At 55.7% G+C, this 15,756-nt stretch overlaps 1 protein-coding gene across 15 annotated transcripts in view; it reads left to right on the top strand.

Annotated features, from left to right (window-relative positions):
• Positions 1–14,661, top strand: part of DEPDC5 (DEP domain containing 5, GATOR1 subcomplex subunit) — a 47,479-nt gene extending 32,818 nt beyond the window's left edge. For 10 of the 15 annotated variants that reach the window (XM_053279520.1, XM_053279522.1, XM_053279527.1 and 7 more), the window contains 12 exons: positions 249–369; positions 3,792–3,854; positions 6,777–6,913; positions 7,421–7,498; positions 7,793–7,925; positions 8,661–8,769; positions 9,420–9,632; positions 10,689–10,858; positions 11,156–11,327; positions 12,086–12,146; positions 12,942–13,024; positions 13,856–14,661. In XM_053279520.1, coding sequence (XP_053135495.1) covers positions 249–369; positions 3,792–3,854; positions 6,777–6,913; positions 7,421–7,498; positions 7,793–7,925; positions 8,661–8,769; positions 9,420–9,632; positions 10,689–10,858; positions 11,156–11,327; positions 12,086–12,146; positions 12,942–13,024; positions 13,856–14,148 — 1,633 coding nt within the window. In that variant the 3' untranslated portion in view covers positions 14,149–14,661. The remainder of the gene's footprint in view (positions 1–248; positions 370–3,791; positions 3,855–6,776; positions 6,914–7,420; positions 7,499–7,792; positions 7,926–8,660; positions 8,770–9,419; positions 9,633–10,688; positions 10,859–11,155; positions 11,328–12,085; positions 12,147–12,941; positions 13,025–13,855) is intronic. The other 5 variants (XM_053279526.1, XM_053279528.1, XM_053279536.1 and 2 more) reach the window with 2 other exon arrangements.
• The last annotated feature ends 1,095 nt before the right edge of the window (positions 14,662–15,756 follow it).

Below are 15,756 nucleotides of genomic sequence, written 5' to 3' on the forward strand. Positions count from 1 at the left end.
GTTGCCTGCTATTGGGGTAAATATGGCCCCTCTGCAGCGTTTCCCTGCCAGGGCGAGGGTTCTCAGACTTGGGTGATCACCTGGCAGTGCTCGTGCATTTTATGCTTGTGAACTCCCACCAGGGGAAGCTGTGCATGGAAGTCATCTGCCGGGCCCAGGGCGGCCTTTTTAGGACGAAGGGGAGGGATTTCGTTGTGATCCAACCCAGGAAAGGAGAGCAACCGATTGCCCTACCCTTTGCTTCCTAGGACCCTGGGCGAACAGCAGGCAGCAGCGCTTGCTGGGATGAAGATCTCCAGCCAGCCAGTCGAGAACAGCAGCGGCGGCAGCATTGCCATCACGCCCACCTACGTGGACAGTCCACGCAAGGTAAAGTCCACCTTTCGAAGCGGCGAACAGAGAAATACCCACAAGTCGGAGGTTTTCAGCCTATGGTAGACTGCAACTTCTATCCTCCCCAGCCACCATGGCCACTCTCAATCAGGGATTCTCAGCGTTGAGTCCCCAGATGTTACTGGACTTCCACTCCCATAATCCCCAGGCCCAGTGGCCTTTGGCTGGGGATTATGGGAGTTGAAGTCCAATAACATCTGGGGACCCAACGCTGAGAATCCCTGCTCTAGATGATGGGCGTTTAGGGCTGGGACAAGTGCAGAAGAGGGCAACCCAGATGATCAGGGGCCTGGCCCACCTTCCTTACAAGCCAAGGCCACAGCATCTGGGGCTCTTTCGTTTACAAAAAGGTGACTAAAGGAAGACACGATAGAGGTGTATAAAATTATGCCGGGTGTGAAGAGAGTGGATAGAGAGGAATTTGTCTCCCTCTCTCCCAACACTAGAACTGGGGGTCGTCCCATGAAACGGATGGCCAGGAAATCTCGGGCTCTCAAAAGGTAGCACTTTTTCACACGGCACATAATTTAAACGATGGAACTCTCTGGCCACTGGCTTGGATGGCTTTAAAAGGGGCTTAGATGCATTCGCGGAGGACCGGTCAATCAACGGCTGCTCGTCTTGATGGCTTTCGGCTGCCTCCAGGCTCGGGGGCAAGAGGCCTCCGAATCCCAATTGCAGGGGAGCCACGTCAGGAGAGAGGGCACGCCCTCCCCTCTTGCCTGGGGGGCCACTGTGGGAAACAGGCTGCTGGGCGAGATGGGCCTTCTTGGCGTCATCTGGGCACTCAAGGCTGGGCACCCCGCAGCCGGTCCGTCTGTGTGCTTGCGCATGTGGCTGGCCTGGACCCTCAGCTGACCATTGCAGCCGGGTTCTACTCTCACTTGCCCCAAACAGGCAAGCCCAGCACGGTCTCCAGGGAAGCACAAATGCAGGCCCAGAGGAGCTGGGGGCTGTTCTGCTGACTCGGCTTCCAGGCTCTGATCCGTCTCCTCCAGCAGGTCCCCTCAAGTCTTGGTACTGGGAGGGAGGGAGGAGCAGAATCCTCCTGGGTCAGCCTAGAGCTGCTGTGACTTGCACAGACTTTAAAGACAAGGGAGAAGAATGAATTGGGGAGCACCCCAGTGGGGTGGGGAGGAAAGCACCAACATAGAAATCTTCCCTGCAGACTTCTTTATAACTCTGGACCAGGGGTGGGCACCTTTTGGTCCTCCAGCTCTTGTTAGACTACAACTCCTATCACCCCCCCAGCCACCAATGTATTGTGCCTGGGGATGATGGGAGTTATAGTCGTTCAACAGCTGGAAGGCCAAAGGTTGCCCAGAGAACGCGGTCTGGACATATTCGAGTTGGTCTCTGTGTCTTGTGGTGGTTCACAGGGGCCATTTCCAGCACTGTCTCCTCTCTGTGTTTGGCAGCCGGCTGGCGAGCCAGTCCTGCCTTCCAGGGCAGGCGTCCCCACTGGTGGGTCCCCAGGGGTTTCTGGACCCTTTGGACTCCCATCATTCCCAGCCCCTGGGGCTGAAGGCCAGGATGGGAGTTGTAGCTCAACAGGTGGGAGTCTCCCAGGGCATCCAGGCTGCTGCCAGTTTTGCTGGATAGGAGAGGCGAAGACAGAAGCTGGACATAGCAATCGTAGCTTGGGCCCTCTGACAACCAGAGAACATTTCTCAAGGCAGCCTCTTTAGAACGTGCAAAGTGTTCCGTGGACCTTCTCGGCCATCTTTGCAACAGCTCTATATGTTTTTTATTTATTGACTACATTTATAGCCCACTCGTCCTCCAAGGAATCCAAAGTGGTGTTTGTGGTTGTGTTCTCATGATAGCCCTGTGGGGCACGTTAGGCTTGACTGACCTGGTTGGGTAGGGCTATCCCCGTATTCCAGATGTAGGGCAGAGAGAAGGGCCGTTTGCCCTGGGCCCCTCAGTGAATGTTGTGACTGGGATGAGATTCAGACTGGGGACCCGAACCCTTAGCCACTATCCAAAGAGTCACGGTGGCTCTGTAGACACAGCCTGTGCACCAGACAGTCGCTGCTCTAGGGAGAGTGTGAGGGGTGAACCCATTGAGAGGAGGCTCTGTCGATGCTGGGTGAAAAGGCCTGAAGGCTTCGCTCTCCCACGGAAACAGTTCGGGGGCAAGAGAGATGCTTCGGGGGCATGTGTTTGGCTGGCAGGAGCGAATGGCTGTTGGCATGCCGGGCTTGGACTTCTGGGCGCGGGCTCAGGCTCGCTTGGGAGCATGCTCTTTGCTTCTCCTCTTTCCCCCCCATCTGTGAAATGGAAACAAGAGGGACCTCTCTACCGCAGGGGGGTTGTGCAGGTCAGTAATGCTGAAGAGGCATGGCAGCTGTGCGAGAGCTGGGGTTCCCCACAGGGTGTCCTGGGACCACTAGGAGGGTTCTTGGAGCTCTCCTGAGCAGCCAGCAGCATGTCCACCGCAGGAGCTGTTTCTGATTGGCCGGCTAGGTGCTGAAGCTCAGCATGCCCCTCCCCTCGGCCTGAATGACCAGCTTCAGAAAATCGGGACTGAGTCGGACGCCGGCTGGAATTAACAGGACAAGTAAACTTTCCCCATTAATTTCAAGAAGACTACTTCTGAGCAACTTAATGTGGATGTGTGAGCCTGTAGCACTTAAATATGTGTGTGAGCGCACACACACACACACACACTCAATTCCTATGGGGTACCTGAGCTGACGGTTTGCTACAAAAGGGCTACACTTGTCTTATAAAGGTTGGCAAACCCCCCCTGTGCTAGAGCTCTACTTAGCCATGCTGGAATTCATATGCCAAGGGAGGGAAATGGTCCTCTTTCTCCATTGCGTGCTTGCTCTCTCTCTCTCTCTCTCTCTCTCCCCTACGCACGTTGCCTCTGCTTCAGCATCTTGGCGGCATTGCTTTCTCTAGCGTTGGTCTCGCTTCCTCCTGTGCCTTGGGTGGCTGCTGTGCTTCCAGGAAATTCTTTGGGGTGCTTTGCAGGCCTGTCCATTGGGGTGCAACCTTTCTAGTTCTTCCCCACTTGGTTCCTTGCAGCTGTGCGGTGCATTTCGTGGGTCCGGCTGCGATTCGGCCAGAGTGCAGAAAAAGCACAAGGGAGCAGGAGCGGGCTGCCGGGAATTCGGTTTCTCGCATCTCCACTCCCCCTTTCAAAAAGAAGGATCATGTTTCGAGCCCTTCTGACTTGACTCCTAGGCCAGCTCGTGGCGCTCCAGAGGGACTGGGGACCATGGGGAGGTGTGTGGCTCACTCTTTGCGCCTCTCTGGGTGGAGGGATCTGCTCCAGATGTTTGGCCGCCGCCTCCTTGCTTCTTCCTCCTGGTGGTGACAGATCTGCACAACTCTGTCTCCTTTCGCCCTCTTGTTCCCGCTGCTGCCGTTTCCTCCTCTGTCTTCAGGATGGGACCTTCTCTATGGAGTTTGTTCGAAGTCCACACGCAGCATCTGCCTTCCACACACAGGTCAGTTTTTGCCAGATCCGGCAAAGCCACAGTGTGCATCCAGAACCTGAAAGTCATGCCAGGGAAGTTCAGGACCCAGTTAATGGCGGGGCTCTAAATATGGCAGGCTGGGTTGGGGGACAGACCCTGGCTGCTCAAGAGAGTCTACACGTCCCTTTTCTGGCTCTTTGATTCTCTCTCTCTCCTTCTAAATCCACATATATCTTCCACTTGCAGACATTGAAGGGAAATCTATCTTGTCTGTCTTCTACCCAGTTGCTCCTGCCTTCCAGAATTCTGGCCAGTGAGTGCCAGGCCACTAGGATAACTGGGCAGACCTTGGCGTTGACATCAAAATATCGTTCAGTTTTTCTTCATGTAATGACTTCCTGGGACGTAAACCATATTAGAAGGCTGGTGTGCAGCTATTCGCTCAGATCTTGCACCCCTGAACTGTTCCCTATTTTGAAGCAATTGCATTCCAAACAGTGACCTCCGGAGCGAAAATTCTCCCACGTAGTCTTTCCATCCCTGCCCATTTGCTAATCTTCTTATCCCCATTTTACAGATGTGAGGGGAGAGACTGAGGCTGCGAAGCGACCTAGCAAGGCCACCCGCTAAGCCAGTGGGAGGGCCATTTCTTTCACTCGCATCCCGTTCTTCTGCATCTCAGAATACCTGGGGCAGCTCACAGGTTGATGCACACAATAAAAGCGAGACAGTTAAAGAACGTGGAATTAAAGACAGCTGTAAAAAGAAAAGAGAAAAAGAGAACCTATACCATGGCCACTGTCATGCGACGTGCCTGCAGGGGGGCGGGCGTCCTGTACTGTTCCACAGCTTGGGCGCCCCCTCCGCATTCATCAGTGGGCAGAGGATGCCAAACTGAGGGGAGGGAAGGAGGGAGGTGCCCTGGGAACACACAGTCCCAGCGAACGGACTGTGAGCCGTGGGTTCTTCCTCTTGGGGAGGAGGAGGCTGGCTGCGTGAGAGAGGGGAGACTTCTGGGAATGTGGAACTGAGCATCTGCTGGTCCTGGCAGCAGAGCAAGCACGGCTTGCATGGGCGGGGGAGGGAACTGCCGCCCCAAGCCAGGCCTGCGAGGAGCTTTTTTGGCCCTGCGGGGAGGTAGAGGCCGTGAGGACAGAGGAGCCCCGTTTCCTCTTTCTTCCCCAGCCCCCTCCGTCTTTCACTGTTGTATGTAAATGCACCATCGATCTCATGGTGCTGCTGCTGCTGGATATGGGGAGGATATTTGCGTGCAAGGAGATCGCGATGAAGGATCCGTTCTGGATATCTCGGCCACGGCATGGACTGAAATAGCTTCTGATGGGGGTGTGGCGGGGGTGGGGGGACCCCAGGCAATTACACCAATCGGAACTGCTGCAGAGGGTGGCTGTGACAGCAAAACCTGGGTGTCCAAATACTCCCCCCCCAAAAAAAAACAACCCACACCACCCCTCCATCGCATGGATTATTGTGGCAGTTCCCGTCCCCATCTCTGAACCTTCTCTGCTCCCCGCACTGGGCTGGTTGCCGCCCCCCCAGCAAAGGGGTGTTTTGCTTTTTTAAAAACATGCTGTGCTTGTTAATGGCAGATGGAAACTGCTTGCTGTAGCCAGCTACTCTTCCAGGGGGTGCCTTTGAGGGCTCTGCTCTCCAGAAGGCCCTTTGTTCTTCTCTCTGCCGCCTCCCCGGAGGCTCCTTTGGGACTTCTCCCTGCAGGAGCCGAGGAGGGTTCTGTGGTCTTATCGCTCAAGCGGCACAGGGCAGCCCGGGCGGGCGGGAGGAGTGAGCCCCCATGATGGAGTCTTCCTTGAAAACGCAAAAGGCAACCGGGGTGCGTCTTGAACCGGGGAGACTAACTGCCTCCCTTCTTCCATCCAGTGTATTTAGGTTAATGAGATACGAGGCACGCGCACGTCACTTCCCACCGATTTCATGGGGGTTGCAGCCTCCCAGGAAACGAGCAGGAATGGCCCCAGGGCACGCCCCATCCTCGCACACAGCTCCTGCTCGTTTGAGTCGAGCCTGCGCGGGAGAACTCCCTGGCGGAGCGTGGTCAGCTGCCCTTGGGGTGCCAGAAATCCAGCCCCCCGGGAGAGCATTGCACCTTGCCTCATCGCTGGGCCAGCCCTGCAGGGGGCGGGGTGGGGGGCGGAAGGACCACCAAGGCTTGAGGAGGGGCACCGTTGCATCAGCCGGGATGAGACCCGAGGGGCTTCAGCAAGCTGGCCTTTTCAGGGGAGGAGAGCTGGTTTTGTGTTAGCCAGCGTGAATTGTCCCCTTTGCTAAGCGGGGCCTGTCCTGGTTTGCGTTTTGGATTGGGGACTACATGTGGGTGCTGTAAGATATTCGCCTTAAGGCAGGCCTGCTCAGTTTTGACACACACACACCCCGCAGCTGTTTTGGGACGACAACTCCCACAATACCCCAGCCACAGTGGCCAATCACCAGGGATTGTAGGAGCTGCAGGCCAACCTCTTCAAGACCGCTGGAGTTGAGCAGCCCTGCCTTAGGGGAGGGGGCCGTAGCTCAGTGGTCTAGCCCCTGCTCTGCATGCAGAGGGTCCCAGGCTCCCTCCCCGGCAGCATCTCCAGGTCGGGCTGAGAGAGACTCCTGCCTGTAGCCTGGGAGAAGCCGCTGCCAGTCTGGGTAGACAATGCTGAGCTAGCTGGAACCAGGGTCTGACTGGGTAGAAGGCAGCTCCCTACGTTTTCCTCCCTTTCCTCAAAACGCGGCCAAGTGGCATCTTCGCAAGCGTCGTTTGGGCTTGTAGCGCACAACCCAAAGTGTGGGGCCCGTGCCAGGGCCTTCCCCAGGGCACGCCGTCCATGACCCACACAAGAAACCGAGCCTCCTGTTGGCATGTCAGTCTCTTCTCCAAGAGGCGTGCTGCAGCAGTTTGCATCAAGGTCTTTCTGTCGCATCCTCCTTCTCCAGGTCTCCATTGATCAGGGCATTCCTGCGACCCTAGAAGGCAGCGTGTTGATCAGTGCAAGCCAGTCGGCAGACCAAGGCAGCACCCAGAATGTGGGAGACCGCCAGGGATCCACTGCGTCTGGCTCCGTTGAGAGCAGGTGAGAAGGGCCCAGCTTTTCCAGGCAGGGGGTTGGATCTCCGCAGGTGAAAAGGGTGGGGGCCGGGTGGGGTGCCTGCACAAGGGCAGGGTGGGCCCTTCTTCCCTTCTGTGGATCTACTTGATCTCCCTCCTGCCTGCTTCTCTGAAAGGGTCTACCTTAGGGGCGGACTTGTTCCTTTTCAGAATAGCTGACAGAAATATTTGGGTTCTGCTCTTGCACTGGCACCCGTTAGCGGTTGCTAACGAGTTCTATGGAAGAATGCTGGCCATCTGGGCTGATTCCAGATTCCGGCTGCGTTGGTGCTTGAGTAGAGAAGGGGAGACTTGTGCCAGTTTCCCCTTCCCTCTGAAGCCCTTCGTGCATCACAGCGTCTGTCCCTGAGGGTTGTGCGGAAACTTCCTCCTGAAGAAGAGTCTCTGCTCTGTGCTGCAGAGAAACGCACACCTCCTCCCTCCCGAACGGACCAGACCTGCAGCTAACCCTTCTCCACTTTCGACCCTGCAGCTCCCAGCTGTCCTCCGCAAGCTCCCTGACCTCATCGTCCACTTTGATAGAGATCCTGGAAGCCATGAAACACCCCACGTGAGTGTGCTCCTCCCTCCCCTGCCGTCCGGATGGTCCACGCAGTCTTGAAACCCCTTTCTGGAAGAGAGGCCTCCAGACTGCGAGGTTGCCAGGCCCGCACCGGCAGCAGCGTCCTCTGGAACCCAGGCCCCTCTCAAGAAAGCGCCCCCGGGTTGCAGTTCTGAGGGGCCCCTCGGGTGTGCTGTTTGGCTGGAGACTGGCAGAGGACACTTGAGGTGGGGGGGGAGCACCATTTAGACACACACACACACCCAGTATTAATGGGCCGCTTGTCCTCTTGGGCTCCTCCAGCACAGGCGTCCAGTTCCTCTTGGATCAGAAGGGCCTCTCCCCCAATTGCTTCATCAGTGCCGAGGTGGTTCACTGGCTGGTGAACACCGTCGAAGGGGTCGAGACTCAGGCCATGGCGATCGACATCATGCAGGTGAGAAGAAGAGGAGATCTTGTGGGAGCATGGCCTTGTGGGAGCAAGCAGGACTTGTCCCCTTAGCTAAGCAGGGCCTGCCCTGGTTGCATATGAATGGGAGACTAGAAGTGTGAGCACTGGAAGAGATTCCCCTCAGGGGATTGTGCTGCTCTGGGAAGAGCATGGAGGTGCCAAGTTCCCTCCCTGGCAGCATCTCCAAGAGAGGGCTGAGAGAGATTCCTGCCTGCAACCTTGGAGAAGCCGCTGCCAGTCTGTGAAGACAATACTGAGCTTGATGAACCAAGGGTCTGGCTCAGTATATGGCAGCTTCCTCTGTTCCTAAGCTACTGTGGCCTGGGTTGACCTCACCAAGGGTCACTGATCCTGCGTGCCGTTTTTGCTTCCATCTGTGCTTCACCTCCTTTGGCCTGAATGCTTATTTGCACAACCAGCACCTCGGGCACAACAGTCTAGCTGAGTGGGTGTGCCCTGGAAATCCAAGCCTGGCCCTGTCTCCGGAGCCCCATCCTGAATTTTGTTGGTGACCCAACAGAGCGGCCGAAAGTGAAGGCCCTGGGTTCCATTTCAGCAGGAGAAGAACCCACACAGCTACAGCTTAGGCTTCTCAAACATTGGTTCTCCCCAACGGAGGTGGGACTACAACTCCCATCGTCCCCAAACACAGAAGCCACACAGTGACTTCTCAACTTTGCTTTCTTCTCCCCCGCCCCCAAACCCCCATCTTAATTTTAGAAAATGCTGGATGAGCAGCTGATCGTGCACCCCTCTGGCGAGGTCCTCAGCACCTTCATCTATGGCTTCTACTTCTACCGGATTGCCGAGGACAAAGAGCAGGACCGAGGTCAGGCTGGGAGCAGCAGAAAAGGGCGCCCTGTCTGCCTCCGGCTGGGCTGCCCCACTCTCTGGCGCCCCCCAGGCAGTGGCTAGCACAAGAGCACTTATCTGTTGGTTTTAAGTATGCATAACCTGCCTTTGCACACGAGAGGAATCTGAGGTGGCTAGCTATCCTCAGTAAGAAGACCGTGGAACAATCACAGGCAAGAGAGATACCTCAATAATCTTGCTGTAAAACAGCCAGAAATACAAACTCTTGAGGAGCAGACCCCAATCCGGAGTGGAGACTCCCGTGCCTCGTGGGACTCCCCTCCCTCTTGCAGATGTTGGCCTACAGCTCCCATAATCCCTGGCTGTTGGCCACTGTGGCTGGGGGTGATGGGAGTTGTAGTCCCAAAAAATAACTGGGGGTGGGGCCACAAAGTCGAGCAGGCCTGATTTAGAGTAAACCCACTGGGCAGTTCTCCGGCACAAGCCCTGGGGCAGGAGGGAGGGAGGAGGTGAACAGCCAGCCCCAAATAGCGCACAGCTGCTCTGTGCAGGTAGGCTAGTTGTTATTATTCCGGGTCTTGATGTGCTGGGCAGGTGGTGGCCGCCTGCTCTTCCCAGGGGGCCTCACGTTCTTCCTCTTCTCTCCTGCCCACCCGCCTGCCCCAGTGGGGATCCCGTGGCACTTGGCATCGAAGGAAGACTCTTCGGCCTTCCAGCGGAAGTGGTTTGAGGTGGCCTTCACGGCCGAGGAGCTGCCGCACTCCGAGATCCCGGCATTCCTCCTGCCCTGGCTGCCCAGCCGCCCGGCCTCCTATGCCAGCAGGCACAGCTCTTTCAGCCGCAGCTTCGGGGGCCGCAGCCAGACGGCGGCGCTGTTAGGTGAGTGGGCGGCTGGCCGCATCCGAAGGGGGCGGGCTCCCTGCGGCCTGGGCCAGCCGAAAATGCCACCGAGCTCATGTGGGCTGCTCATGCGCGCGAGGGGCAGAGGGCGGAAGTCACCGCCTGGCAGGGTTCCCTCTAGCGGGGATCCCCAGCTGTAATGGCCTTTGGCTGGGGATGATGGGAGTTGTAGTCAACGTCATGATAAAGAGGTATAAAATTGGGCACGGAGTAGAGAGAGTGGACAGAGATTTATTTCTCTCCCTCTCACAACACGCGAACTAGGGGTCGTCCCATGAAACGAGAAGCCGGGAAATTTAGGACCAGCAGAAGGAAGTTTTTTTTCATGCAGCTCATTAATCTGTGGAATTCTCTGCCCCGGGATGTGGTGGTGGCCACCAGCTTGGATGGCTTAGAGCAGGGCCTAGACAAACTCATGGAGGACAAGTCTTTCCATGGCTACTAGTCTGGATGGAGGGCGTGCCTTCATCTCCTGCTTGTGGGCTTCCCAGGGGCATCCAGTGGGCCGCTGTAGGAAACAGGTTGCTGGACTGGATGGGCCTTCTTGGGCCTGATCCAGCAGGGCTGTTCTTATGTTCTTCACATCTGGAATCCCCGTTCCAGGGGATGTTGCTGCCTGTTGCACTTAAGGGGCTCCCTGGTTACTCCTTTGTGCAGTTTGGAGAGAGACTTTCACAGAGAAGTACTATAAACGCTGAGTCTCAAGTCATGGGTGTGATGCAGTTTGGGTGCAATTCAGCTAGGGCAAATTGTTTCTCTGTCTCTCCAAAGTCCACCAGACTTAGTGCATGATTAGGAGCAGACTCTTGATACTGGAGAGGCTTTGGTGCAGCAAACGTCCCCTGGATGCTGCTTGGCACGTTTTGGTTGGAGCCATCTGTCTGCCCTGCCGGGTGGCATTTAGAGCCATCCATATCCAGGCTAGGCCTTTGCCTTGGTCCCAGCTGTACCCAGTAAACACCCAGTTGCCTAACCTCTCCCTCTTGTTCTCTGGCCTCCCTTCTCCCCTCTACTCTGGTCCCTGTCCCACAACAGCTGCCACGGTGCCTGAGCAGCGGACAGTGACACTGGACGTGGACATCAACAACCGCACAGACCGCCTGGAGTGGTGCAGCTGTTACTACCACGGCAACTTCTCCTCCAGTGCCGCCTTCGAGATCAAACTGCACTGGATGGCTGCGACGGCCGCCGTTCTCTTCGAGCTGGTGAGATCTCCGGACGGACGCAGATCAGATCTGGCAGAAGTGCTTCCTGGCACACTTGTCCCAGAGGACACTTCTCCTGTCGGGCCAGTTTCTTTGGTGCCGGACCGTGCTGCCTTCTGAGTTGCACAGAATTCTTCCTTTGCCCGATGAGGAATCCAGTGCAGTTCAGAAGCTTGCCAAGTTCCCACACGAGATGTCTTAACCCACCTGGGGGACAGGGCCAAATGAAGTCGCTCCTCTGTGCTTCTCCCCCTCCGAGGAACCATGGCCCTGATCCTCCTCTCAATCTCCTCACAGGTTCAGGGTTGGCATCGCAAGGCGACGTCCTGTGGGTTCTTGCTGGTTCCAGTCCTAGAAGGCCCGTTTGCACACCCCAGTTACTTATACGGGGACCCCCTTCGAGCCCAGCTGTTCATCCCGCTCAACATCAGCTGCTTGCTGAAAGAGGGTAGTGAGCACCTTTTTGACGGTAAGGCGGGGGTGGCCCTGGCGAGCATCAACAGCCACCTTTGTGCTCTGAGGGCTGGGCAGGGGTCTGTGCAGCGTTCCCGGCAGGATTTGGGCTTGGGTGTGAGCGAAGGTGCCCCAAAGGGAGAATTGGGGAGGGTGCCATCTGTGCGGACAAGGCCCTGGCACGCCCCCCGCTGCACTCCGGACTCTCGGCCGGGATGCAAAGCCCTTGGCTTCCTCAATGGGTGGATGGGGCTGCCCTCGAGTCTTACAGCGAAGAACACCGTTCTAGTGAGGCCAGAAAGCCAAACACCTCTCAGAAAAGAGCACCGTTTCCAAATGGAGAGAGACTAATGAATTCTTCCCGTTGTTGGCACGACCGCCGCTATTACTACGGATATTAGGCTCTTCAACCAAAGTTCTCAAAGCGGTTTACATAGGAAAATAATTAATACCTAAATAAGATGGCCCCCTGTCCCCTAAGGGTCCACAGTCTAAATAAGAAATCAAAGGTAAAGGCCAGCAACAGCCACTGGAGGGATGCTGTGCTGGGTTTGGAGAGGGCCAGTTGCTCTCCCCCTGCTAAATACAAGAGGATCACCACTTGTAACAGGTGATTTAACAGGTGTCTCTTTGCTCAGTCAGCAACTTGGTCATAAGTCTTAAACGGGGTTCCCCAGATACTGCCCTCTTTGGGGGGCTGGTGTGAACAACCCACCTCCTCCTGATACACACAGCAGCATCCAGATGTCACGCTAGCCACTTCTTCTCTTCCAGGCTTTGAGCCGGAAACCTACTGGGATCGCATGCACCTCCTCCAAGAGGCGATTGCCCAGAGGTAAGCAGGCAAGAGGGCGGGGAGGTGCCCCTGCTCAGCTCTTCGTTGTGGGGAGACCACTCAGCTTGCTTAAAGGGAAAGTAAGAGCTGGGTGGCAGGATTAGTGGGGGCGGGCACGAAGGCGAGAACAAGGATTCCCAAGCTCGAGTCCCCAGCTGATAATGGACTGCAGCTCACATCATCCCCAACTGCAGTAACGGCCTTGGGGCTGGGGATGATAGATGTTGTAGTCCACAACATCTGGGCACCCGTGTTTGAGAAACTCCAGGCTAGAAATATATCCAGTAAGGTTTTCTGGGCAAATCCAATATGTGACTGCTGATCTTATATGTGAATCTCAAGCATGCTGACCTGAGTATTATAAACCACCCGGGACGGCCAGTTTCTGGCCCCACAGAGAGCAGCCCAAGAGGTGGCCTGCCTCACCCACAGGAGAGGGCTGAACTGCATCAAGAGCCCACGGGGGCGAGGGCAGCTTGCTCCAGCCAAGAGCTCTTCCCCAGCCTTCTCTCTGCTGACCAGAAGGTGGCTGTCCTTGGAGACCCCTATGCTTGAAACCACAGCAGATGCTGGGCCGTTGACCAGTGTTCGCTCTAACAGGGATTCCCAGAGGTTGTTGACTACAACTCCCATAATCCCCAGCCAAAGGCCATTGCAGCGGGGGATGCTGGGAGTTGTAGTCAACCACCTCCCTGATACAGGAAACAGTGCTGGTGACATCCAGGGTTCCCTCCGCCCTGCTTTTCCCGTCCCTGCTCCCTGCTCGTTCTTCTGAAACGCTTTTGTTCCCTTCAGGTTTGGATTTGTGCAAGACACATACTCGACGTCTGCCTTCATCTTCCCTGCAGACAACAAGCCCCAGTACATCCACGTGACCGGTGAGCATCCCTTTCCAGCGGGTGGAAACGCTTCCCGGCCAGCCAGCACAACGGACTTGCACTTCCCCGCGCTCTACAGGTGCAGGGAGCAATTCTTCCCTGCTGGAGACCTCGTCTGTATGGGCAGTCCTGGGCTAGACAGACCCAAGGGTCTCACTGGGCAAAAGGCCAGCTTCCCATGTTCAGCTTGCTAGATCTGATGCACATTTGCAAATAATATGTTTCCGGGCAAAATACAAAGTGCTGGTTATTACCTTTAAAGCCCTGGACTGCTTGGGTCCAAGATATCTTAGAGAGTGCCTTCTTTTACATGATCCCCACCGCATGTTAAGGTCATCTGAGGAGGTCCGTCTCCAGTTCGTTTGGTGGCAACTCAGAGGCGGGCCTTCTCTGTAGCTGCTCCTGGGCTGTGGAATGCACGAGAGCCCTTCAAGAGAGAGCCCTTAAGAGGCTCTCAAGAGAGCCCTTAAAACCTATCTGTTTGGCCTGGCCTTCCAGGGTTTTTAATTAGTTTTAATTGTTTTAATGCTCTAACCTGATTTTCGGGGTTTTAATTGTTCTGATTGTTTGTTTGTTTTTAAAGATGTTTTAATTGTTAATTGGTGTTTATATTTATATTTTTGTTTTGTTATTGGTTTTAATGGTTTCTGTTTTAATTGTAAACCCCCCTGAGCCTTTTCGGAAGGGCGGTATAAAAATCGAATGAATGAATGAGTAAATAGAGTCCAGTTAGCCATCACACTGCTGAACTCCCAGCTGGATCGCTGCAGTGTGAGACTGTTGGCGCTCATTTGAAGAGCTGGCCATTTTTGTCTCGCCTTGTTAATGCAGGCACGGTGTTCCTTCAGCTGCCGTACTCCAAGAGGAAGTTCTCCGGGCAGCAGCGAAGACGCCGCAATTCGACCAGCTCAGCCAATCAGAACATGTTCTGCGAGGAGCGCATTGGTTATAACTGGGCGTACAACTCCATGCTCACCAAGACGTGGCGCTCGAGTGCCACGGGGGATGAGAAGTTTGCGGATCGGCTGCTGAAGGACTTCACGGACTTCTGCTGCAATAAAGACAACCGGCTTGTCGCCTTCTGGACAAGCTGCCTAGAGAAAATGCATGCCAGTGCGCCTTGAAGGATGCGACCCCCTGCAGGCCACAGAAGCAGAGTGAAATTGAGATCAGCGGCGGGTGGGGAGTAGATATTGACTACAGCTCCCATCATCCCCAGGCAAAAGCCATTGCTGCTGGGGATTCTGGGAGTTGTAGTCAGCACCTGGGAAGAAATCCATGCTACGGGGAACACGGGTGCCGAGAGAATCTGGTCAGGCTTGTGGAAGTGAGAGGGTGCTCTGGATCAGCGGAGTTGATGGCTGCCACAGATGGTCTCCCTGCAGGCAGTTGTTTTCCCTTGTCACAGCTCCTTCCCCAATGGAGGGAAGCATCTGGGAAGACAAGAGATGCCCCCAAGTACAGACTGGGGCAGAAAGATGCCAGTCGTCATTTCCAAATAATAAGCAGAACCTTTCTGACCTCTTGGGATGCTCCTGTATTTGTGTGGATATGTAAGATACTGTACTATATATGTATGTAAATACTCAAAATAAAAATGGAGGGATTCCCCCCATTATGATGGCTAATATAAATAATTGTGTGCATGGTGCCTATTTGCAGGCATTATATGAGCAGGATTAGAAAGAGATGCCGTGGGTCCCCAGAGGCTGTTGGACTACAAATCCCATCACCCCCAGCCTCAGTGGCCAAAGGCCATGGGAGCTGTAGCCCAACACCAAAGAGCAACTCAAGCTTGAGATCCCCTGGCTTAGCAAGAAACACTGTTAGTAAAAAAAACAAACCAACCCCCAAACCACAAATCTCGGCTCTGGCTGGCCACGCGTGAATTGCTTGTGTCTCGGCTGCCGAGCTCCTTGTCTGTAAAACAGGAGTGTGAATGAACTGGTTGCCTTGGACCTTGTGGCGGCCTGAAGGCCAGTTGAAGAGGAGTTCTTGCGTTGGGAGCTCTGAACGGGGGTAACTCGGAGGCCTGCTCCTTTGTGCAGGTCAGCATAGCTTTGGCAGTGCCTGGGTATAGCTAGCTCTGCTTCCTCCCACAGCCCAAGTGGTGTGGGATGGGGGTGAGGTTCTAGGGGGGAAAGTAGAACCCACGAGCCTGAAGAGGAGGGAGCCCTCGGGATGCTGAGTAGGGAGAGAGTGCCAGAGCGGTGGAGGCAGCACAGCAACGGGGCCCCAAGCAGCTCGTAGAGCATTGAAGCTCTCTGTTGGAAGCAGCAGGCCCTGGGGCTCGGAGTGAGGGGTCAAGGAGGGCAGGGCACGGCAGGCTGTGTAAACCAAAGCAGGAGTTTGAAAAGTGTGGACAGTTGGAAAGGAACCTGTGGAGGGAAATCAAGCTGGGCGGGGGCGGGGGCAGAAACGACGGTGCGGGGGTCCAAATACACAGAATGGATCAGGCGATCGGTGTACACTGGACACTTATTCTACGAACACAACAACGTGTGAATGCGCCTTTATTGACAAGGGTCCTCCTCTGTTGTTCCTTAACAGTGTCTAGTAGTAGGCCAAGGGGAGAAGGAGGCTACCCAACGCTAGCCCCGGCCCCATGGCTGTTGCATCCTGGGCCCCACCGATGGGGCTGCGGAGTGTGAGTCGTCCTGCTGTGATGATGCGAGGCCTCTCCTGCACAAAGGCGCGCGCACACACCATGCTTGGCCCCCGCTCTCCTGCTG

Source organism: Hemicordylus capensis, chromosome 15, assembly GCF_027244095.1.
Source record: "Hemicordylus capensis ecotype Gifberg chromosome 15, rHemCap1.1.pri, whole genome shotgun sequence".
Classification (NCBI taxonomy): domain Eukaryota; kingdom Metazoa; phylum Chordata; class Lepidosauria; order Squamata; family Cordylidae; genus Hemicordylus; species Hemicordylus capensis.